This window comes from Pelobates fuscus, chromosome 11 (assembly GCF_036172605.1).
Source record: "Pelobates fuscus isolate aPelFus1 chromosome 11, aPelFus1.pri, whole genome shotgun sequence".
NCBI classification, from domain to species: domain Eukaryota; kingdom Metazoa; phylum Chordata; class Amphibia; order Anura; family Pelobatidae; genus Pelobates; species Pelobates fuscus.
In genome coordinates, this window is record NC_086327.1 from 48,887,792 (window position 1) to 48,911,972 (window position 24,181).

Consider the following 24,181-nt stretch of genomic DNA (forward strand, 5'->3'; position numbering starts at 1 on the left):
TGAACCTGCCTTAAATCACCCCCGTAATACATTGTATACATCATATATATTACAAAGACAGATGATGTATTCAGTGTAAAATATCAAGATATATTCTGCTCACTTTCTTCTCAGTGCCGCCATCTTATGAGCTGTGTGGGTGTTAACCCTTTGTGTAACACCCACCTCTGATCCTTCCTGTGCTCTTCCTGCTCTGTTCTTTGATATGCTCTGCTTTGATATGAGCTGCTCTGCTCAGTTACGCAACATGCTGATGTCGTTGCTGACATGCTGGTCCTATACTCCCTAGTCAGTGCAAGCAGCGTCGGCTAGGGAGTTTCCATAGCAACTGTAGTACATGCGCTGTAGTTTCTATGCCTTGGAAAGCAGAAGGACCACCTGTGGGTGGAATTTTCTACTCTCCCTGTTCAGTCAAATCATCAGTGTAGGGTCGAGATAGAATGCCGAATGCATACAGATCTAAATTTTAATCAAGTCAGTGCGCTGTGACTCTTCCGAATCCTATACTATGCATAGGGTAAAAGCACTGATTTTAATCCAGTCACAGAATATATCTGGCTATTAATGTAGATTTGTTTGGCATGACCAAATTCCAACCGAAATTGTCTTTAGTAAATATGAGAATTGTCATTGTGGTTGAATTTCCATAATTTTCACGGAATTGTGTCTATTCGGACAAAATCTGGTGTTTAATGAATAACCCCGTGTAATGAGGCTGGGACCTGCTGTACTGTGTTCAAATATTTCCTGGCTTTCACCTGCTGTGTAACTTGATTGAATGCTTGGGTCAGTTCACATAAAGAAAAAAATAGGAAGCGGAGCCTCCTTTGGCACTACAGGGAGTGAATAGATAGATTGATAGGAGAATTTTCAGGGTGAGTGCTAAATAACAAGGTTGTATTTCAAGCTGTTTCTTGATATACAAACAATAAAAATTGTATGTTCTGCACTACAAGCCCATCAAATCAATAAGTTACATAATTACTAGTGGCTTAGAACTTCAGCTTTTTATTCATTCTCCTTAAAGTAATAGAAAAAGCGATTTATACATAAAATAGAAGGCACTACATGTATATTGCTCTTTCCACAAGGATGTCTTACATGGCTATTCACTAAAGGGAGAACTGTCTAGAATTTAAACTGAATGTAAAATGTAAGGTCTAAATAGCCAAACTGAATTTTATTTCCAAGTAAGCTATGTTTGCAGTTCAACTGCTTTGCCTCAAATTTGAAATTCACTTTGCATTCACTTTAAATTCTCATTTTAGTAAATAACTCATAAGTCACTCATAGATCTGATTGCGGAGTTAGCCAGCAGATAATGGGTACACGGTTTCACGCAAGAGAGCTGCGCTTGGACACTGGAAACTAAATATCATTTCTAGCCGTGACCATGTGGTAAAGTAGATTATTCTTTAACATATTCTTAAACCATAATAGCAACATTAATATGAGACACGTTTAAAAAGAAATAAAACAACAATGTATAGTCACTTTGAATTTGATCCTGGAAAAGCAGAAATTGTTATCCTGCAATCAAACTTACATGATAGAGTTTTGTGATTAAAGGGGAACTATAGTGTTAGGAATACAAAGTTGCGGCCTCTCCCCAGGCTATAAAGGGTTAAAAAGCCTTTTAGTCACTATGACGAAAGCCATGGCGTTTTTGAGATGTGTGAAGGCCAGCCTCCTGCCCATAAACTATGGGCCTGGCCCCCAGATCCACTAAAAAGAGCTATTTTCAGCTGGAATTGGGGACCTCTGGGGATTGCCTGGACCCGTCCTGGACATTGAGCACCTGACCTGGAGATACCCTGAAACTCTATGGAACTATTTGCTAGATTTGAATGGTACTATGATCATGTACATCTTTAATTGGTTTAAATGGGTTTGCTGTCCATGAAAACGGGGTATTGGGGCCATGTTGTACATTTTGGGCTATATGTTTGTGAGGCACAGCAGGGAGTCTATCTGGTTAGCTGGAGATTTTGCAATCAAGACCCCAGACAGAGTGGCACCAGGGTGGGACTCCTGTAAAAAGCCATTGCATTGCATGTAGGACCCCCTGGTATGTGAATCCACATTTCTGTGCATAAAATGCTGTGTGTCCAATAAAGCTGTTCTCTACCCCCTACATTCAGTCTCGAGAGCTATAATCACGGCATAGAGCTGTAAGTGCTGTAAAGAGTTATGACCATTAGAGAGAGCTATAACCACAGCAGCCTGATCCAGGGTGGCAGAGCTGCACAGAGACCCCAGACAAGCTGCAGCGACTGGGTCTAAAGCGCTCCAAGGTCCCTGATTGCAGCTAGGAAGCAAATTTGGTGGAAGTACTCAGCCGGAGTTCAGGACCTCCATTATAGTTCCTTACCCGATTTTAGTGCTAATGTCCCTGGTTGCTGGGTCGCGAACCCCCTCCTATGACAACATCCAATGAAGGGGACTAATGTGAATGCAAGGCAAGTGACACAAGAGTACTTGGCCTTCCCCATGGGAAAGCATTGCCTCAATACTTACCGATGGGGTTTTACTGACATTAGATTAGATTCTTGTAGAGCATGAGGACGTTCAGCATCGTTTAACTAAGTCAATCTTCATTAGGATCCAGGAAGCACCTCTCGTGGCTGTCTGATTGACAACCACCAGAGGCAGTTTTAGTCATTTAGTATAGACATTGCAGTTTCTCTGAAACAGGGATGCTCCATCCAGACCACTTCAATCAGATTAAGTGGTCTGAGTGCCTATAGTATAGTTTCCTCCTTAAAGTGAAGAACAACAAATATTCTTGTTATAAAATACAATGCGTCACTAATAATATGTACTATTACTTTCCACAGTGACTTGGCCCTAAGAAACTGCCTTCTAACTTCTGATCTCACTGTTCGTATTGGGGATTATGGAATCTCTCACAACAATTACAAGGTAATTTGTTAAAAACAATGCCGCATATCTCATCAGAATATATATATATATATATATATATATATATATATATATATATATATATATATATATAGAGAGAGAGAGAGAGAGACAATGACAAGTGTGTTTAGAAATCCAGTGATCTATACTTACTTTTCTGATTTTAAATGTAAATATGACTTAAAAAAAGTAAATGTATTTATTAATTACATATAGTTCATTATATTACATTGAAATAAGTAAAATGATAATATCTATTAGTATTTTTATTTTAATGCTAAAATAAAAGAATGATATATTGAAATGAGACATTCAAGATGAAACACTAAAGTGAAACTTATCCGGAAAAAAATCAGCTTTGCTTCCAGTGTGGCTATTTTGGCCTTTCATTTGAAATTTAATTTTCACTTTAGTGAATAACTCTGATTATGTGCATTTAAATTAGTAATGTGCCAAATGAAGAACCTTTTATAATAATGTATTTCTGATGTATGTGTCAAGGAGGATTACTATATTACTTCAGACCGTCTGTGGATCCCTTTGCGCTGGGTTGCTCCAGAGCTCTTAGATGAAGTTCATGGCAATTTAGTTGTGGTTGATCAAAGCAAGGAAAGCAATGTCTGGTGCGTGCTTTATTTAATTATTATTATTATTATATTGTTCACTTTCATATTTATAAATGTCACTATGCTATATTTCTATCGACCTATTTATCTGTCAATCAGTCTGTCTCTCCATCCTTCATCAACCTACCCATTATCTGTCAAGATTTCAAGAACATTTCCATGCATGGAACCAACAATCTCATTGTTTCACCCCTAATCTAGTGCATTGGTGGTTTACAAGACAAAAGAACAGCCATGCACTGCTCTGCATGCAAAACGTTTCAAGTGTGACTGCAATTTAGCTACACAATTGTCTAGGTTGAAAAAAGACTAAAGTCCTTCAAGTTCAACAGTGAAGCCAGTTATTTTATATTGTTGACCCAGAAGAAGGCAAAAAATCCAACTGTAGCCATTCCCAACTAAGCCACAAAAATGGAAAAAAAAATGTTTTTGACTCCGTAATAATTCGATCAACTTAATTAGATATTCTGTTTATGCAAAAAAAATCCAAGCCTTTTTTAAATGTATCTATAGAATCTGACTTGTTCTTGTAATATCCTGTAATATCCTTATTTAAAGCCTAAGATTGATTTTTAAAGAGGCAAAATTATATTTGGATCATGTGAATCACAACCACTTTTTATACATAAAACCTTACTATCACCTTACTAGCTTTTGCAACGACAGACCGGCATTGCATACTGTTGCCTAGTTTGTGATTTATAATTGTTCCCAAGTGTTTTTCATTAAATGTTATCCATAACTGTACCCCATTTATTGCATGGTTTCCTTATTCCAAAATGCATGACTTTGAATTAATCTGTATTAAATCTCATCTGCCACTTGCCTGCCCAGTCCCCCAATTTATCCAAATCTCTATTTTGAGAAGTTTTATCATACTCAGACTGTATTGTCTTACAGATTTTTGTGACATCTGCAAACACCAACAAATTACTTTTAATGCCCACTTCAAGATAATATATAAACAGATTAAAGAGCAGCGTATGCAGGACAGAACCCTGAGGCGCTCCACTTACCACTTTTGTCCAATTTGACATTTTTCCTTTTACAACTCCTCTCTGCACTATCTTTAAGCCATTATTCTATCCAAGAACACCATTTTTGTCCAAACCAACTGATTTCAGTTTTACTAGTAACCTTTTCTGTAGAGATGTATCAAATACCAGAGCAGAATCCAAGTAGATCACATCTACTAGATCACCATGATCTTTATTTCTACTAATGTCTTCACAGAATGCAATTAAATTAGTTTGGCATGACCTGTCTTTTATAAATCATGTTGATTCCTGCTAATTATAGTGTTGTTTAAAATTAATTCTCAGATATTATCCCTTAACAGCCATTCAAAAAAATCCCAACCACAGATGTTAAGCTCACAAATCTGTAGTTTACGGGTTGAGCTTTTAAACCCTTTTTAAATATAGGCACCACATCTGCTTTTTTTTTCTTCAATCCTCTGATAGAATTCATGAAAGAAAAGAATCCTGATTTTTTTTTTTAAAACAGCAGTATAAAGATTTCAACACTAAGCTCCCTAAGCACATGTGGGTGAATTCCATCTAGCCCTGGGGCGTTGTTTACATTAACTTTATTTAATCAATCACCTGTTGCTGTAATGCTTTTGTAACAGCGATTTGCAAATCTACAGCTATAGATTCTTCTTCCCTATATAGTGAAGAATAATTATTTAGGATTTATGCCTTGTCCTGATCCTCTTTGATTAGCTCACTCATCTTACTTTCCAATGGACCAACATTTTCACAACTTTTTTTGCATTAACATACTTAAAAACTATTTGGGGTTTGTCTTGCTGTGAGCATTTCATTTTCATGTTTAGCCATCTATTCTCCCTTTTGCAAGTCCTATTGGCATGCTTATATTTGTTATAGGATGCAATCGACTACTCTGATTTAAATGTTTTAAATGCCTTTTTCTTATCTTTTATCATTTGACTGGCCCTTGTACTAAGCCACATTGGTTTTAATTTGCTTCTTTTATATTTGTTTCCCAATGGTATGTATTAAGAAATGTACTTTTTTAGAATTTGCTTGTAGACCATTTATCCTCTGTGCTTTTGCCGGTGAAAATTTTCTGTCAGTCAATTAACTGTAAAGATTCCCTTATACTATTGAATTTAGCCTTTTTAAAATTAAGTGTTTTGTACAGCCCATATAAATTAGCTGTTTTTTTTTAGTAACACATTTATACTATTAACGAATATCCCATGTTTCCTCCAACCCAGAAGGCCGCAACATCCTCAAGTGTATCATCACATACAATTTCTTTAACACTTGGCTTCAAATTAGGTTTTACAAGACAATTTATCTCACACATACAAGACAATTTATCTCACATGTGTATCTAAAATATTGTTTTCTTTGTAAATGTATATTTACAGGTCCTTGGGAGTGACTATTTGGGAACTGTTTGAATTTGGGAGCCAGCCATATCGTCACCTATCAGATGAAGAAGTATTGACTTTTGTAGTCAAGGAACAGCAAATGAAACTGGCAAAACCTCGACTTAAGTTGCCCCACTCAGATTATTGGTGAGGTTGCATTAACTATGTTCCCAGTTAGTCATTCTAGGTATTATTACTTGTACACTAATTCTAAGAGGAAGCATGTCAAGTTCCATGTTGTTCAAAATTAAAGCCTTTCAATTTAATTTTAAGGGCTACTTTGTTTTGTGACTCTGGAAAGATAGCCTTTACTGTAATGTCATGAGTGTCCCATGAATGATCTCAGATCATACATCATATTGACTTTATGATAGGATATATATTTGTAACATAATCCAGTGTTTTGTATTGCTTTTCAGGCTTAGCACAAACATCTAATTTAGCTATACTATCTTCAAATTAATTTTTCTGGATATTTTTTCTAGGTACGAAGTTATGCAGTCCTGCTGGTTATCTGTCGAACAGAGACCCACGGTGGAAGAGCTTCATCTACAACTCACTTACTTATTAAGTGAGTGCTCTAATCAGACAGAAGAAAGTTTTGAGTGGCGCTGGAATGCTCTTAAACCAAGCAAATCATCAGGAGGACCTTTGCGTCACTCTGAAGAAATTTCAGCTTTCCCTCTTCTAGACAATTTTAGCGGTGGGGATGGCTTTCATGCTGACATGGATGACATATTGACTGTAACAGAGAGCAGCCGTGGGCTTAACTTTGAGTACATGTGGGAGAAAGCCCGGCTAGGTCGCTGGAAAGCATCTTCACAATGCCAAGACTACCAACCAAGCAATGGGAGTCTTACTGTGCCTGCAAACCCTTTTTATGATTCCAGCCATCAACATTCACGCCAGAGTTTGGAAACACCCAGTGTGGTCCCAGTTATCAGTGCACGGAGCCCTTCAGTAAGTAGTGAATATTATATTCGTTTAGAAGAACACACAGACAGGGGCAGCAGCGTGGATTGTACTGTTTGTGCACCCAGTCCAATCTACGAAAGAAAATATGACCTACAAGAAAAACGAGCTCTTCACCAACGCTTATCCTTAGGTAGTCCTTCTTCTCCTCTTGAACCACTTTTTCCATCAGACTGGGATGCACTTGAGAGTGGAAGAACAAGTCCAGATGACCCACCTGCACACTTAATTTTGCATGAAGTTCCTAAACTCATAGACAGGTGGACTCCAAGTAACAACAATCCTTTTATTACCATAGGAAGAGAACTCCCCCGTTATGTAAACCCTTTCCGCGGGTCAATAGATAGAGATTTGTCAAGGCAGGTACAGGAGACATCTCTAATGGAACCCATGCCAGATGTTTTTTCATCAGATTCCATTTTGAATGTTTATAGAGACATTGAAGATCACAGAAGGAGCTGGGATTCTGATACAATGGAAGAACGAGGTGCTGGAGAAACACTAGCAGGAGATCCAGAATCTCTGGCTGAGTTCTTGGATGACCGTGCATCACCATGGGATTGTGAGGCTTCTCTAATGGAAGATCAAAGCACTGAAAGCAGCAGTAGCAGCACGGACAACAGTAATCATCGTAACATGCCTATATGTCCTCTGTGTAGCAGAGGAATGCTGGGTAGTCTGCAAAGATGCTCATGTGCAATGTTACGTGGGGATGTTGTGATTGATTGGACCACGCATGTCGCCATGCATCAGGACCATTATGCCTTGGATGATGATTCATCTTTGAAAGTTGAACAAGGTTCTTTATCAGAATGCTCGATACAAGCAAGAACATTTGGTGATAGCGATATGTATTCTGGACCATATGGAGAGAGTCTTTGTGCAACCGAACATCAGGAATTTTATGATCCTCTTATGGGAGCAGCTGTAAAAAGTTATGACATTCAAGATTATCGTAATCGTAATCAAATAAAGGCCTATGAATCACTTCAAAAGACTGTTTCCAATCATCCACCTTCTCCCTTTATTGGAATTTCAAATTCCTTGGCTAATTGTAGTGTGATTGTGCCAATTGAAATACCACCTCTCTCAACTCTAGCTGAAAGCATAGAAGAGGACACCATAGAGATTGCTCCAGATGTTATACAAAGATACCCAATAAGCCGTAATAATTTGCTCACAGAAAAGACACAACATGGTCCTCGGGAAACACTAGACTCTGCTGATTCTTTGGACATTCCATCTAACACTAGCTCATCAGATGTGTGCAGTCCATCTTCTCACTATTCATCTCCTGGTCAAAAGTTTGGGGACAGTGGTTATGAGACAGAGAATACTTTTTCTCCTGAATTTATTTTTAAGGACATAAAAGAAGATGAAGTGGGATCTAAAGATTTAAAGTTACCCTTAACTCCAATATCAGAGTCAACAAGTGATTTGACATTGACTGAGGACTTGTCAGAAGCACAAGCCACTCCTATGGAAGAAGGGTCACTTCGAACATTGGGTCTTGGTACACTGCATCGAGATTCAGCATATTTTTCTGATTATGATAATGAACCAGAGAAACACTGTAGAGCTGCTAGACAAAGGCTTGATGGTGAGAATCATAATGGGTTTTGTAAAGAGGATGATATATCATTTACAATACCAGTAGAAGAGAGTGATCATAATGAGCATGATGAGCAAGCAGCTGAAGAAATCAATGCCGATGAAAGGGAAAGTGATGATATGCCTAAAGATGTAATTTGCTCATCACTGGATAATGAACTCAGCCAGCAAAGTGATCAAATCAGTGATGCAGATGACAAAAATCTGAACTGCAATGGGGGGTTAAATTCAAAGGAAAATGAATTAAATCACCCGGTCACTGAAAATAATACTATCGAGTGTCATGAAGGTTGTGAGAAGACTCAGTCAAGCATCAACCACAAAAATGGAAATGAGAATGTACTAAAAAAACAATCAGAAAGTGGTTTTGTAGTTCAGGTTTGCAAAGAACAACTTCTTGTCTCATTGAGAGAAAATGTAACTAGAAATGTACTCTCTAACTTTGAATCATCAGGATCTGTGAACTCTTGTGTCTTAAGAGACACGGCTGTGTTGAAGTTATGGTCCATGGATCCAAATCCCAATAAGGTAACCGATGGCCCATTAAATAAAGAGTTCTCATCCAATGAGTCGTCAGAAAACTCTGAACATCAGAATCCAGAAGGTAGTAATTTGCCAGCTTGTGACAATATTGTGAGTAGTAACTCAACTAAGAACTGTTCTACAGATGAGTTAAAGGACATCAGAGTTGACGAAAGTGACACACAGCAGCTGCCTGACAAAGAAAATGTGAAAAAAGATGAGAAAGAAGCATGCACACAAAATACCCCTTCAGAAACCAGCAGCACGTCAGAAACGCCCATTGATAACTGCAAAAGCAATTCAGACACTGCAGGTCAAACTGATGAACAAGAACAATTAAAGCTTCCTGTAGATTTTGGATCTACAGCAAATCCTGGCAGTGAGGCTATAAAAGGTATGAAAATTTAATTCTGTTAAAGTACAGATGCACATCTTGGCGCATTTTAATCTATTTTTTTCTTTCAGCATTTGGCAAAACAAAATACAATGCAATGAAAAAAAAAGTCTTAGCAATATTATCAATATTATCATTTCATGGTCCAGGTCCACTAGAGTTTGAATTTACCCCATTTTTCATTTTAGTGCGAGGTTCATATAATAGATCTTCCATTGTTCTGTCGAAATAACCAATGATAATACTGATTATTCTGTATTAACTATCAAAGAGGACACATTTTAATGAATATGTATAATTATTTCATGGCTTTATTTATTTATTATTTATTTTATGGCTTTCAAAAAATAAAAAAACAATTTTATCATGTGTTTTGGTATATCAATATTATTCATACTTAATTTATAAAGGAGGGAGAACCAATTTCATTCTAGATATAAGATATCAGAGTATGAGGGTATTGGAGAACAGTATTTTTAAATATAAGCGCGGGTTTTTTTTTAAAATCATATTCCGATTGTGTATCTACACAAGCTGCTTATTCTTTTTAACATCCTGAAATATTTTTGGGGAAAAGCAATATATAACAATATCCACCAATTATTAATGGTCAACTCAAAAAATAAATGTAAAACGTATGTCCATTCATAGCATACAATGTGCTAATTGAGGTTAAAGCCCAAGCGAAGTCTGACTGAGATGTTTGTATTTTGTGAAATCATTACTCAGTAATTAACAGTAAATCACTTCATAACATGCAATTTCCTGGTGACCAGTTAAATATGTGGCTTAGGTCCTTTTGCAAGCAATAAACAAAGCTATAGTAACCCAACATCAATTAATCACACTGAGTGGTATAATAACAAACCACCACTAAAGGATTAAAATATATATTAATGCACAATGTGATTTTTTTTTTGTGTTATTAAAAGCAATATAATGTGATAATATATTGAAAACTTGTAGATTTCAACCCAGGGTAGAATTCAGCATAGGTTCAGCATAGGTTGATTCTATTATCTCCAAGCCAGAAGTATACCAAGGCCAAATTGTTGGAGCAGGGTAACCAGTTAAAAATACGCCCAGTTATAAGTATGTCACTCATGTCAAATAATAATCTACTGTTTATTTGTTAAATAGTTGTTCTACCCACAAAATAACTGTAACAACTCAAATGTTTATTACATTTTGTTTGACGATTTCTAATCTCCATAGGGTTGATGGACTCAAGATAGCAGAATACAGCAGCATTTTTGTGTATAATCGGTGCCTTATTAATTTGGGGTTCACTGTAATTTGGCCAGAAGGGACGGAGGTTTAGGTGTGGGGCACTTACAAACCAGTGCTCATCCCCAGTCCTTTATAAATTAAAAGGACACAAGATACAAAAGTCTTTCTTTAATACAGAAACAGGTGATGGAGAAACTAAGTAGCGGCATTGAAGACCCACCTCTCATTATATTAACCATATATCGTCCATACACACAGTGTAAGGGTGATGCCAGATGTGTTTGTTGGGCCCTGATCACTAATGACTTCTAGGATCTATATATTTATTTTTGAATCCATCTTTCTCTGCTCAAAGGATTTGGGTTAGAAGTAAGGCCGATTGCTTGGCCTTCCATGGTTACAATGAAGTCACAAGAACACAAGTTTGTTTATGCACTCTATTTTAGTGGCAGAGAATTGGAGGGATTGGGCAACCACAGCCACATAACTTGATCACACATTTCACCTTATAATGTTGTCTCTGTTACATGTCATTATTTTACATTCACATAATGCAGAATTGTTACCAAATTAACTATCTCAGCCAACATGGTAACTATGTGTTAGGTTTCGTGATTCATCCATTCCCCATGCAATAAAAATGACAGAATTTAACAGCCTAACATATTGAGCAAAATAAAGCAGTTCTACTTTCCACAACATCTTCTTAAGTATACAAATTAGTAATCAAACTAAGATGAAACTTACGGCAGATTCTTGACTTGGAAATTAATTAGGAAAAGGTAGGAACACTAGTCAAATGCCATAAGAGTGTTTTAGCAAACGCAAAGAAGCAAAAGAAGGCTGCTCACTCTAAGGCCTAATTTCCCCAAGGCCCTAAGAAATCTACAAATAATAATAAATGACGAGCAAAACCATATAAATAAAAAGCACTTTATTAATTGGGTCCAACATAGCAGGTATCTCAGTATGCATGCCAAAAAACATTAGCATTAATGTCCCAATAAAAATACAAAAAATATATACAATGTATGACAGTCACAAATATACATTATAAACTACTAGAAAAGACAATAATACCATTCCAGATACATAATCATATAGATACCTGAAAAAACTACCCAACAAGTAATACATACCATGAAAAACAGTGAGAAGAGGGAGAAAGTCATAAAGCACCCAACGTTTCGGCAAAATTGCCTTTATCAATGGAGCATGTTGTACAAAGGAAAGAAACTCCTTTATATACCCATTAGTAAACCAAATAGCAATAAAAAACACCTGAGTGTGATGGGTGGCCACCCACAATGATTGAGATCCTCCTAACCATAATCACATGGCTATGGTCACCAAGGAAACCGATTACACCGGAAGTAAGTACGCTTTAAACTTGTACCTGTACCAATCAGGGATAAAAAAGATTCCTCAGCAAAAAGATAATAACAAAAAGCCCCAAAATAATAAACCAAAATTTAACAAAAGATTATCTGTCACTAGCATCCGATCACCATAAATGCTTGTATATGCAGAGGAACGCACATGCTCTCCAAAAATATCAGGAAAATATGCATTAACAAGAGTCTTGACTTGGACCTTGGTTTTTAGTCAGTATGCAATATTTTGCATAGTTAAACTGGTAATTAGGCCACAATTTCACACCTTGTATAGATATGTGATCTCTTATGTAAAATAAAACTTTGACTAACAATTGTAATAGAATAAGTTATTGTTTAAAAAAGCATGTTTCCCACTATAGATGAGATGGTCAACGGGATCACAAGGTACTATCTCAGTCTTATGTGTTTTGGCTCATCGTGCCCTTAATCATAAATACAGTAGTATTTGGTCACTTAAAATTGTGATCAATACTGAAATAGTTTAATAATTTAGCTTTATTTTATCTCATATTGGTAAATGGGGATGCTATTGCTTTCCCATTTATTTAAACTCTTTCCCATTCTGTTCTTCAGCAAAAGTTGCCAGGCTCTCTCTCTCCCTCCCACCACTAAACCTTCAAGTATTCCAAAGTTCAACTGTGCGCAAATCATTTTGGGACAGTGGTGAAGAAAAAACAAACGATCTACCATTTAACAAAGTAGATGAGGATGAGGAAGATGATGAGTTTGGATTCCCGGGGCCACAGCAAACAGGTTCAGAGTCTGAAGAAGTAACTGGGGTTCCCATTGTAGTAACAGAGATGGATGATGGACGCAACTTACGTAGCCTCCTGAAATCACCAAAATCGGCAGATGAGGTGGATGATGATCTTGATCGCAAGAGAAAGATGGTCTCCTTTTTTGATGATGTCACCGTTTACCTATTTGATCAGGTATATGTTTTAGATAGAGTACTAAAACATGATAATGTCACTTAGTTTCTGTAAAAGTAGAAATAAGAATAATGACATTAGCTTTTGTTTATATAAAAACTATAAATATTACATATAACAATATAGAGAGGACGAGAGACAGAGAATCTGCCATGACTGTCCTTCATTAGCTGTAAACATATATTCCTAATATTTTAAATATAAATACTTTTTATCTCTGGATAGATGTTTAGCTTTATGGCTTCTTCAGTGTGTTTTATAATTTTTTTACATATCTGTGTAGGAGACACCAACAAATGAATTGAGCAATCAAAATTCAACTGAGAATGATGAGAGTTTACATAATCCTCCTGTGGATTCCAGCCTTGACACTTTCGCATCACCAGATGGTTTCAGTAAGATCCTTATTTCTGTTTATTTACACATTCGGACTTCTATTATAGTGGTTAGTAAAATGAACCACATATTTAAAGCGGATCTGACAGTTTTGAGGGTCTTTGCATGAAATGGCCAGATTCAGTGTGGGCCCGGTGGACGCTGCGTTTGTCCCTCGCTGCCATCGTCATGATGCAGGTCCTCTTCTCTTCAGCTCCAGGCACTTCTGCTGCCAGTAGCCATGTTAGAGCTGTACTCTCTAATCTACATGAGGGTACAGCACTGAGTTATATGGAGGATCCTGTGAAACCGCAGGATCCTCCATAGAGAGAGTTTGATTCCAACAATTGTCATTTGTGACGGCTACTGGGATTGGACAAAGATGTGCAAGAGTAGCTACGCCCTTCGCCAACTTTTGTCAACCTCAGGCTTTACCATAAGTTAAAATAGTCCCTAATTTGTCTTATGATATCTTTGGATTGTGTTGGAATTTATATTTATTATATATATATATATATATATATATATAATATTATATATTTATAATTTGTATCCTTATGAAAGACTGAAAATCGACAGACCGGTTTAAAAGTAGTTTTACTTGTAGATTATTTTCTTATTTGTGACACAGCTCTTGAGCCTAAGGATCCCAATCTCAGGAAATTATGCACATTTTCACACAACCATCCTTACAAGGCCAGTCCTCTTTGATAAATAACACCCAAGTGCTGAGCAAGCAAGCACCACAGCAGACCAAAGTTTCTGGTAACAAATTTGCACAGAAGCATTCTGACAGTGGTTCAATTCAGTACTCTAAGAACAACAAAAAACCTGCCTGTCATATGAGTGGCCAGTAACATATTACTGTCTGTTTTACATCAACCTGAAGTGCAATTGTTTAATATACTTTTAATTCGCATGTCCCATGGAAAAATAAAATATAGAGGCATAGCTACTGATACTTGTAATCACACTGAGTGAAAGCAACAATTTGGCCTCCCTACACACTGCCTTTGGAGAAATCTAATTTATAAAATAAATATATAGTACAGTGTATTTGTTTATAGCATAATTAAGCCCACAGTAGCCTCATGAATGTGATTAAATTCAAATGACAGAGCAAGAGATAAAAAACTTCTAAAGTAAACACATTGCGCTGTTAGATTTGATTGAAAATGAAACCATTTTTGTTCATGTAGGCTGTGTGAGTCACAGCCAGAGGATGTGAGGCAAGGGCTGCATAAACAGATACAAAAGTGATTTAAAGTTACACTATAAACCAAGCAATTTGGGTGTACAGATCATGTACATGCAGTCTCACTGCTCAATTCTCTGCCATTTAGGAGATAAATCACTTTTGTTTCTATGTATGCATTCCTACTCACACAATTTCTTCTGGCTGTGACTCACACAATCTGCATGAAATACATAGTTTCATTTTTCAATCAGATGTACATTTTTTAAAAAATGTTTTTTATCTCAGGTGCATGATCTATACCCCAAAAGTGCATCATTAAGACCAAGTTATATTGCACACAAGTATACAAAAAGTATAACAAAAAGGAGAAACTTTAACTTTAAAGGTGCACACCCAGGTGAATAAAGGTATAAATAACCTAGACAATAAATAATAGATACTGAAATACAACCTGGTAATAATAAAAATAATAATAATACTTAAAAAAGAAAGAAAAACAGAAATAGTGTAATACAGCTTATGGTGGAGACATCCATTTATGGTGGAGACATGCAGTTTATCTTATCCTGTATGTAAGTACAATCAGTAATTAAATATATTTGTATACTTTGCAATATTGCACTATTGCTGCTTTTTTTTCCTTTGCAATATTAGAATTTTACAACTACCAGTTCATTACTGGAAGAGGATCAATACTATTGAATACCATCTTGTGAGTACCCTATTTCCCTCCCCCCCACCACCTTTTTTTTTGTAACTGTAGCCGGATTACACAATTTCTGGTTAATCTTTCTTTTTTTAGATCTTATTATTATTATTGTTATCAAGTTGTGTTTCATTATCTATTATTCATTGTATAGGTTATTTAAACATGCATTCACCTGGGTGTGCAGGTTTAAAGTAAAAGTTTTCCTTTTTTGTTATATTTTTTGTATACTTTTGTGTATTATATATTTTTAGGTGTTGGTGAGACACTTTTTAGGTGATCCTTTTTACTCATCTTTTACTCATCTTACCCCAAAGATGGGGTACATTGACGTTGTGGCAGGCTTATGCAATGTATGATCATATAATGTAACTAAATCCCCATTATTTTTTGCCTAGATAAGGTGTTTTTAAATAAAACCTTTTTAAAAACTAAAAATCTGTCAACATTGAAGTTGCTGTTTAGTAGATAGGAGAGTGCGCTGGATCTTGTGTATTGTTTATTATATATATATATATATATATATATATAATTTTTATATTATGCTAAAGTGGTTTGGTGCTTAGAGTATTCCTTTAGATGTTTTTGGTTGGCTGTTAGACATCTTTTCTGACACGTTCTGGACATGTTCTTCCTCACTGTGATGTAGTGACATACTGAATATTATTATATATTTGGCATATTCATACAGTAACTAGGAGGATTAAAAACACATGTCACTATTTCCGGTCACCATCTGCTTCCCTCGTGGTTCTCCTTACCAGGCCTGCCGTTTCTCCCCCGCTGTTTTTCGATCCGTCCACGGTAATTTTCTGGGCTCTGCTCCGGTTGGCTGTATCTCCAGTCCAACTCTCCTGTTGCCGTGAGTTTTTCTTACCTCCGTTCGGGAGCTTTCTCTTTCCCCTTGTTTCCTGTTGCCCGCCTGGTTTGCATGGTTCTGTGTTCGTGGCTATCTGGCGTGCACCTGATTTTCCCAAATGGACCCTTTCTGGGTGTGCACGTGGCGTGGTAGAGATGATGGCCCTCTCGTTGATTCTGCGCTGCGGTTTTGTTGTTCTCAGTCATTCATGTGGCCGGACGTGGCTCCCGTGCTGCTCCGTCTGGCTGTGCATTGTGGGAGCTCTGGTCCTCCGGCTGTGAACAGGACGGCTTGCTTGAACTCACTGTTACACAGTTGGCTGCTGCAGAGCGGTACTGCTCGCATCATTCTCTGCCAGTCGTGGGTCATGGGAGTTGTGGTGGGCAGTGGCATGCCCCTGCGTGGCTGTTTGGATATGCGTGGATGTGGTGCGAGCCCAGAGCCGGTTCACTTGTTCTGTCTGTGGGGCTGGGTGGCTATGTGGGTTACTCAGTTGCTATTTGATGTATTCTTGATGCCTGGTAGCACTTGATTTAGTCCTTTGTGTACCAGTGGTGGCTGCGATGCATCAAGCTTATCGCAGGAGGGTACTTGGGATGTGGACTCACAATAACCCTTTCATATTAAAATATAAAAACCATCCTTTTTGACTGTTTAAATATGTTCACCTATTTTATGTGTAATTGAAAGTCATGTGACCGCGGTCACGTGATAATGACGTCATTTTGGCGCCAATCTTTGAAATTCATGCCATTTAGCTGCCTATAAAATGTGAATAGCCAGGATTATTTGCCCTACACTTGATAAAGCCTACTGTTTGGCGAAACGCGTTGTGTATATTTTATGTTGTTTTAATGAAAGTATTTTGTGACTACCACTTACCTTTGGCCAGTATACTTACTTTATAATTTACTGTTTTATCCTGATTTTATCCTGTTTTATACTGATTTTTATCATTTTTAAAAGATCAAGTACTGCAAAATAAATCCTTGGTGGGGATTATTCCACCTATGCCTGTTTCATAGAGCAGTGGGGCTGCTCTGAACACTGTAAGTACGTTTCATTTTATTTTCAACTGTCATTTTATATATGGAAAACACTATGGGCCCTCTCTTGTGATTTTATTTTCATAAGACCGGCACTGCAAGCATCACTAAAGGAATATCCTACACGTGGGGTGGTTAAATACCACTGTATGCTGTTTTACTCAGAGCTGGTTATAGCTCTTTAAATTGTAAGTTGGCACTCTTAGGACCTTAGTGTTATCTGTTGTTGCAGTATTACAAAAGTTATTGCACCATTGGGTCTTTCCCTCTTTTATATATTTTATATGCTGACGTTCATCTGAGATGGTGTAAGGAATCTTGTGAAGACACCTCCAATTGTCCAGTAATATCCTACATGTGGGGAGTATTAAATACCACTGTATGCTGTTTTACCTAGAGCTGGGCTTAGCTCTCTATATTGTAAGTTGGCACATCTCCACATCTGTGTTGTTCGTGATCCTTTCCTTATTACGGTTTTGCACTATTGGTCTCCCCTCTCTGCTTTTGTATTCCATATTCGACTACTGAGATTCCAGAACATAAGAATATTCACTCAAGGTCTACATTGTACCTAAAGAGACGTTTCATCTCCCTTTGTTTTATTTAGCGCACCCTGTATTTGTTGTCTTTTGTTCTCTCCATTTTCTGAAGGGTTTGAGGGTTACCCTTCCTCTCAGGTGTGCAGCACTATCCCCCCTTGTGATCAGTACTGTAGCGCTGTTCCTTCCCCCCTTTTTTCTTACTACTTGGGATGTGCATGGGGGGGTTTTCTGAGGACACAGAGGTTCTTTCACTGCTTCTCGTTGGTTGTCTGTTCAACATTGATGCTTGTCCAGTTTTTACTATTTTTTATGTTGCTTTTCACTTTGAAGGTGGATTGGTGCAGCATGCCTTTAGGTTACAGTAAAAAATAAATTATATATATATATATATATATATATATATATATATAATTATAATAAAAAATGGACTGTGTAGCTCATCCTAGTTTCCTTTTTCTTGCTGTGTCAGTACGCGGTCTTACCGCTACGTGGTTGCTGTTCACGAGGTGTGTGCGGTCCCGTCCCAGAGTCTGTCCCATGTTTGACTTCAAATTTTTTCGTTCCCCTGTTTGGCTGGGCCACGTCTGCGCACCATACTTGTGCCACGTTTTTTTTTAGAAGGGCCGTTTAGGTTTTGTTTCGAAGTACACGATCTAGCCCTTTTTTTACGAGCCCCGTGGGCCTTTCTCACGAATGCACATTCTTTTTTCTCCTTTCCAACTTGCGTTCTCTATCCAACCTGACCACCTGGACTTCGACGGGCTCACTCTGGCCTCCAGTTACGGTCGGCCCTTTGATTCCTCCTTGTACTTTGCACCCTCTTTCTTTTCACACTCGTTTACCTTCCCTCTTAGTTAGCTGTTGCTGGCTGTCAGGGCCCTAGGTGTCCACTAGTTGTAATTCCCCCCTGGCTTCTTCGCCTTAGGTTAGTGGTCCCGCGAGGACAACACCCATCCTCATACTCAGAGGTACTACGCCCCTCGGGCCAAATCATAGTTTGTCGCCTCGCATTGTGGCATAGAGAGGGCCTCACCTGTCACTCCCATTCTATCTTCTGTTTACCTGTCACCGAGAGGCCAACACCCTGCCACAATGTTTCAGTGGCCACGTTATCCCCTCATGCCAACGCATAGATAGAACCTCTCATGCCACTTGGCCTCTAGCAGGGCCTCACCTGTCACCAAACCTAGTGTTAATTGTTTCGCCTTTTTTGCTTAGCTAGTATGCCAGCACACACACACACGCACACACACACAGACTTTCACACACACGCGCACATTGGGTCACTTATGTGCTGTTTATTCATCTCTTTTTCTAGCAGGTCTCCGCTGCTAGGCGTAGGCATGGTATTTTCCACCCGGGCTCTCTGGCTAGGTCTGGTTCTCATCACGCCCTGGAGTTTCGGCTACTCCTACCTTTTTTTTGGGTCCTGGGCGCTTCCTCGCTTCATTGTGGTTCTCACGATTCCGCTTATTCCCCCCCGGCAGCCTTACGGTCAGCTGTACTCTCAGTGTCTGTCCACCTCCACGGGTAACACTGCATTCGTCTATGGGGCGGTGTCGGATGGCAGTTTAGGGTACCTGGCATCTGCCGCTTTGGCTGGATCCTAACCGGATTTCCTGCACCTTTTTCATGCGATCGGTCCTGTGCCTCTTCTACGCATTCCATGTGGCTCTGCCTACGACCTTTCCCGTAGCTGCTACCATTCCTGGTGTTTCGGGGCCTGATCGCAGGCTGCCAGCCTTGTGGCTCGTGGTCGCCATCTTTCACGTCTGGCTCTCGCTCTCATGTATAGCGTTACTGTCTCTGTTGATATGTTGTCTGCGATGTATTTAGTTTTTTTTTTTTTTTTTTTGTCACCTCTTACTTACATCAACTCTACCTATCCAGTCTACAACTTCACATGTTGTTCAGGTTTCCATTCACACACACTTTCATGTTACTCATACCAGTTTTATTACCATACTCAAGGTGTTTTCAGGTTCCGGGAATCATCAATCTCCAGATTTCCCATCAACATCCAAGTATTTCGATCACTATCAGACCTAGTTATGCTTGTCATCACAAACCGGCATCAACCTTTCAATGTAGGGCGATATCTGCTTGATCCAAGGATAAATCCGACTGCCATTCTGGGGTCAAGAAGGAATTTTTTCCTAGCTTGTTGCAAATTGGAAAGCGGTTCAAACTGGGTTTTTTTGCCTTCTTTTGGATCAACCGTTTAATCACAACTGTGAGGCTTTTTTCAGCTAGGTATCTATGTAATCTAGTTGTCGAGCCGCTATACCTGCTTTCACAGTTTCTTGGGGTCCCCCTTTTTCTTACAGTCACCACATCATCTTGCAGCATTGTCTCAGGAAATCTCACCTATTTGTGCAGTCTATTGATTACCTTCTCTACCCCACACTTAGTCTACCCTAGATGGCCAACATGTTTAATATACCTTACTTCCCCTTGCACAATTTAGAGTACTGTTTAAAGTGCCATGCACCTATTTACTCGCTTGGCTAGGCAATTAAGATTTTGTTGACTGTTTTAGGTTTCTGACAGGTATCTATTTTTTGCCCTCTTTTATTACAGACCTACCTCGACGTCGGTTCCGGCACACCACAACCGACTTATTTCCCCCTTTATTTCCTATACGGCCTTATTTGCCCCTCACACAAATGTAAAGGCTTGGCCTGCAGTTGTGGGAGGGACATGTTACACTACTTAAACCCCCTACTCACCTTCCTCCATCCCGTACGTAGTTTAGCGATTCGCATGTCCCCACCCTCCACGCCCTCTATTTATACTTTTCATTACACCTCATGGGTGGGCCCTCTTTTATTACAGGCCTGCCTCGACGTTGGTTCCGGCACACCACAACCAACTTATTTCCCCTTTATTTCCTATATGGCCTTATTTGCCCCTCACACAATTGCATTATAACTTTTTAGAGAGATATTGTTTAATGGGTTTATATTGTTTATATTTTATAAAAATTATTATAAAGAAAGAAAATAAAGGTTCAGTAATTAAGATAATTGTATTACATGTGAAAATGCACAGTTGGATGTGGAGAAATATAGTCAGATTTTCTATAGCTGCTAGAAAAAAAATGTAATTATTCTTAAAATTACATTTCTGCAAAGCCACGTGTATGAAATTGGCTGCTTTCTATTTTTATCTCTAAAGGTGGAAGTTTTGAGTGGGATGATGATTTCCCACTAATGACACAAAACTCCTCATTTATTGCCGCCATGGCAACAGAGGCGGCTGCACTGAAGTCACAAATAAGTCCCACCTCACCAACACCTTCTACTTCACTTCAAGGCAAGCAGGGAGAAGCTAGCCTGATGGACACACTCAGGTTTACTCGCTTCACTGTCTCTCCTGCTGTGGATCCTCATCTTCCAATGTGTGAGTCTGAAGTAGCAGCAACTACAGGTGAGCACCAAATGAGTATCCTCAAAGTGCATTCTCTGTGTACATCTCAATTTTTTAGACATAGCAGAGTTTTTGTAATATTCACTCATCAATTATTTTGTTGATCACTTTGTAACCTTATGTTTCTGTTCTTTGCTGATATTGGTGGAGCCTTGCATGGTCACCTGCATCTAATCCAGGATTTCAGGCATTGTTCATTTAGTGTTCCAACATTTCAAATACATTAAGAGTTGATATTTGAATATTAGTTGAGTGATTCACAAAAACTAAAGTAGTTTTGGAATACATTTGCAGTGATTCACCAAATGTAGACTACTTGTTGTGTTGCACGTGTTGGGTTTTGTGAACCCACATGTGCAAAAAAAGTTTGCATGGTAACTAATGTAATTAGGTGGGTGGATTTTCCTCAATAAAACCAAGAGTGTTATGTATTAAAGGATGAATGTTTGGTACCAACCTTGGCCAAAAATATTAAAAATGCATACTTCCCATGTGGAAATATGGAGACCTCTCAGAGGATATTCAAGGAACAGGTCAGGTTTAGCAAATAAAGAACCACGATAGGGTGCAGGGATCATGTCTGCTCCACCATTTACTCATAAACGTGCCAGAGACAAAATGTGGGTAGGGGGTAATCAGCATAAAGTCCTTAATGAACATAAGGTAGCAGATGGAGACAAACACTTGGCCTTCAGTATATCATAGGGTGGAAATGCTCTGCAAAACTGCCAAGAGTCCAGTAAAGGGATGATGCTTGAGTCAAAACAATAATTGACTTACAAGCACTTTTTTATGCTAATTTAGAATTGTTCAAGTGGATGAACCCCGTTAGGATCTATGATATGAAGTGCGTCTTCTCAAGATAGCCACAAGGCTCCACCTAAGTTGAGGACATGCATTTTAAAGGTTGTATTTTTCTGTCCAGTTCTGATATTTTATTTTGTAATTTATGAGCAAATTACAAAAAACTTCTACAACTATTGTTAATCTAGTAATTAAGAGCTAGATGTATTTTACCTTTTAAGTATTACTGTATCTACACATTCCTGCATCGTTCGAAACCCCCTGTGTCATTCTGGTATGAATTTTCATGTTGAACCCTGCCTTATGGCATACATTTTTAATGAGTCATCTGTTAGTCCAAAAAATGACGTAGGATCTATGGAGTCACATCTCTTTCAATGCTCCAGATGTTCTGCTGCAGTACTTGCTGTGGTGTCTCGAGTACTCAATAAGACATTCATGTTTATATTGATCTTTTTGTATTTTGTCCTAGATATGTCTACCCTGCTACTTGGTATTCTTTGACCTGGCTATGTCTAACTGTTATCATGTACCTCTCCTGTCCTTGAACTCAGACTTTGACTATTTTCCTGTTTGTTATTGCATTAAGCTAGTGATGCACAGTTCTTTTTAGATTAAATGTGCTAGATTCTATTTATCTGTTCACTCTGTGTCTAAAACAACTAAACTCAGTAACTAGTAGGGATATCCACATACTTTTGGCCATATAGTGTATTTTCTAAAAAATTTACTTTAGTTCGGTGCAGATGCCCCTGTGGCTACAAATCTAAGTAGACCCATCGGCCATTGTCTTTCTGACAGTCATCTACTGATAAGATCCCACTCTTCGACTGAACATTATTTTCTTTTGACAATGAGACATAGATTTCTGTATTATTCTGTGTCATTGACTTTTTATGTAAGTAGAAATGTCTATTCTTGTATTATCAAAGAAGCTTAAATTTTACAGAATATTTTAACACATCCATTGCAGAATGACAGAATAATATATTTTTCAGTGGTGGGTTGTTCATGCAATATGACTTTGAAACTTTCTATGAATTGCCCTTTCTGATAACAATCTAGCTGATTTGTTAACAATCTAATAAATTGCATACGGAAAACATTGTGTATGGGTAGTGGATTGTGGGTCTCAGGTTTTACAGATAGTAAAACATATATATATATATATATATATATATTAAAAAACAAGTCCTGCGCTCAAACTCTGACTACTCTTGGGCCTCACCGACGACCATAGTACACATCAGCCCCAATACATACACTAAGAACCAAAGAAAAAATGTTACCTGCGTTCTCTCCCAAATCCCTATGTGTAGGTTATTTAGTTACTCCAATGGCCATTGGAGGGAATGCCCCCACCTGCCAACGGCAAGGTAAACCTCTTAGGTGAGTTCTACACTAACCATTCACCTTGGTTCCTTGAGCTTCTGGCAAAGACAGGGGTATTTTTTATATCCATCCCTACATACTTATTAACCCTTAATAGGGAACACATGGGATGGGCAGCAGCATCGTAAACGAACTATGTGATACAAAAGGTAATCCAAATACAAAAAACAAGTCCTGCGCTTAAACTCCCACTACTCTTGGGTGGCAGAAATGACCATAGTACACATCAGCCCCAATACATACAGTAAAAAACAGAGATACCTGCTCTCTCTCCCAAATCCCTATGTATATTTAAACAAATGGAGGTTATTTAATTGCTCCATTGACATGAAAAAACACACAGATTAGTCAAGAACGTCCCAGGAAGCCAGGGTTCATACAACCATTTCCAATACAGTGTAAGCTTTTCTTTTCACAAAACGTGAGTATTGTGACTTGTATTGTTAATTTTCTATGGAAAGCTTTTTTAATGAGCATGAACATGATACATGGTAGGCAGCACATGATACAGACACCTGTTGGTTGCCACAACACTGAATGGCTACTGCTCAATTTTTTCTCTTCTCTTTAAAAAACAAATGCATAGGCAAATCCTTACTTTTAATCGGAGTATTAACAACTTATTTAGCCTCACCCGAAAGATATTTCTGAATTTAAGTTGGCTCATTTAGAATAATATGTGCACCATATGTCCCAGTATACGTAAACGTATGATCTTTATATTCTATCTACACATACTGGCTGAGTAGTGCTCACTGCTCTGACTTTGTAGTTGATACACTTAATTTAAAGTAGTGTATGTCTTTAAAAAGATTTAAAGGAA

At 38.1% G+C, this 24,181-nt stretch overlaps 1 protein-coding gene across 4 annotated transcripts in view; it reads left to right on the forward strand.

Moving 5' to 3' along the window:
• Nucleotides 1-24,181, forward strand: part of LMTK3 (lemur tyrosine kinase 3) — a 54,600-nt gene that overhangs the window by 27,204 nt on the left and 3,215 nt on the right. For all 4 annotated transcript variants that reach the window (XM_063436792.1, XM_063436794.1, XM_063436795.1 and 1 more), the window contains exons 9-15: nucleotides 2,838-2,922; nucleotides 3,424-3,545; nucleotides 5,947-6,096; nucleotides 6,435-9,448; nucleotides 12,649-13,007; nucleotides 13,291-13,402; nucleotides 20,911-21,162. In XM_063436792.1, coding sequence (XP_063292862.1) covers nucleotides 2,838-2,922; nucleotides 3,424-3,545; nucleotides 5,947-6,096; nucleotides 6,435-9,448; nucleotides 12,649-13,007; nucleotides 13,291-13,402; nucleotides 20,911-21,162 — 4,094 coding nt within the window. The remainder of the gene's footprint in view (nucleotides 1-2,837; nucleotides 2,923-3,423; nucleotides 3,546-5,946; nucleotides 6,097-6,434; nucleotides 9,449-12,648; nucleotides 13,008-13,290; nucleotides 13,403-20,910; nucleotides 21,163-24,181) is intronic.